The 1,299-nt window shown below is 34.6% G+C and overlaps 1 protein-coding gene across 1 annotated transcript; it reads left to right on the plus strand.

Moving 5' to 3' along the window:
- Positions 1–325: 325 nt before the first annotated feature.
- LOC103310730 lies at positions 326–696 on the plus strand (the record flags this gene model as incomplete). The annotated part of the gene is made up of 1 exon (XM_008189957.1): positions 326–696. A coding segment is annotated over exon 1 (371 nt), but the record flags the coding sequence as incomplete, so codon positions are not given.
- Between the last annotated feature and the right edge of the window lie 603 nt (positions 697–1,299).

Below are 1,299 nucleotides of genomic sequence, written 5' to 3' on the forward strand. Positions count from 1 at the left end.
AATAGAAATAGAGAGAGAGAGAAATGAATACTTGGTAAATAGAAAAAAGAGTTACAAATCAGTTAAATTTGTTTTAAACTAAGTACCTGTAGTGAGGGTTGGTAAGCCTGTAATGCCAAGTAACTAAAACTAATAAAATATTATACTATGTTTATATTCAATTAGTAATTAGTCGCTTACACATTCTCGATATTGTTATATAGAACATGTTTTAATAAAAATCTTATTCATCATAATTAAGTAATAATTAAAATATATGAACCAGTACCTATATTGGTGACCTCGATTAAACAACGAACAGCAACAAGGATTGTCACTCGACAAAATGAATGATGCTACAAATCAACCACAAATAGTCGAAGGCGACATCACACAACAAACCACGTTTGTCAACCGCGTCGCAGTACGAGTACCACCATTTTGGAAGGGTGATCCGATGATTTGGTTCGCACAAGTCGAAGCCCAATTCGACTTAGCCGGAATCAACATCGACACGACCAAATATAATCATAAAATTTGCGCCGTTGACACTGAAATACTATCACAAGTAGCAGACATAGTACAGAATCCGCCAGCCAATGAAAAATATGCTAAATTAAAAAACCGACTCGTTGAATTGTACACAGACAGTCAAGAATCGAAACTACGCAAATTACTAGGCGATATGCAACTTGGAGATAAAAAACCATCCATGCTGTTAAATGAAATGCAACGACTAATTTTTTTATTCTGTGTTTATACAATAATATATTTTGTGTGTATACATTGTACACATTGAGCAACAATCGACTCTCATTACAATTTGTATTAACTAAGGTAAGAAAATATTTTTTAATATTTTATTATGCTATTGCTGGTGAGTCAATTTTACAGTTTTTCATTTTGAATTAAGTTGTGCGATGAATGTAGACATTTTAGTCCAAGGCTGGTCAAGTTCATTTTTTTTTTTTAATTTGTTATGTAAATTTTTTTAGAAAATAAAAGTAACTTCTCTTAGTTAAAAACAGTTACTTTTTTTCGTATACAATTAATTATTATACATATAATTATTGGAACGAAGTTCTTTATGGGGCGTTAGGTGGATGGGAGTCGCTGGAAAAAAATCGCAACACCGAAAAGTGTAACAATGAAAAACGCAACATCAGTGTTTCCAGGTTTGGAAAGAGGGATGATCGTACCGAGTCTTCAAAATTATCGTATGTCCCCACTAGGATCGTACCATCTGGCAACACTGCGGTTCCATTCGCGTAGGCTACCCAACATCGGTCGTCACGCGCGTAGAGGCGACCGTCGGGTGGA

Source organism: Acyrthosiphon pisum, unplaced genomic scaffold, assembly GCF_005508785.2.
Source record: "Acyrthosiphon pisum isolate AL4f unplaced genomic scaffold, pea_aphid_22Mar2018_4r6ur Scaffold_20987;HRSCAF=22712, whole genome shotgun sequence".
NCBI classification, from domain to species: domain Eukaryota; kingdom Metazoa; phylum Arthropoda; class Insecta; order Hemiptera; family Aphididae; genus Acyrthosiphon; species Acyrthosiphon pisum.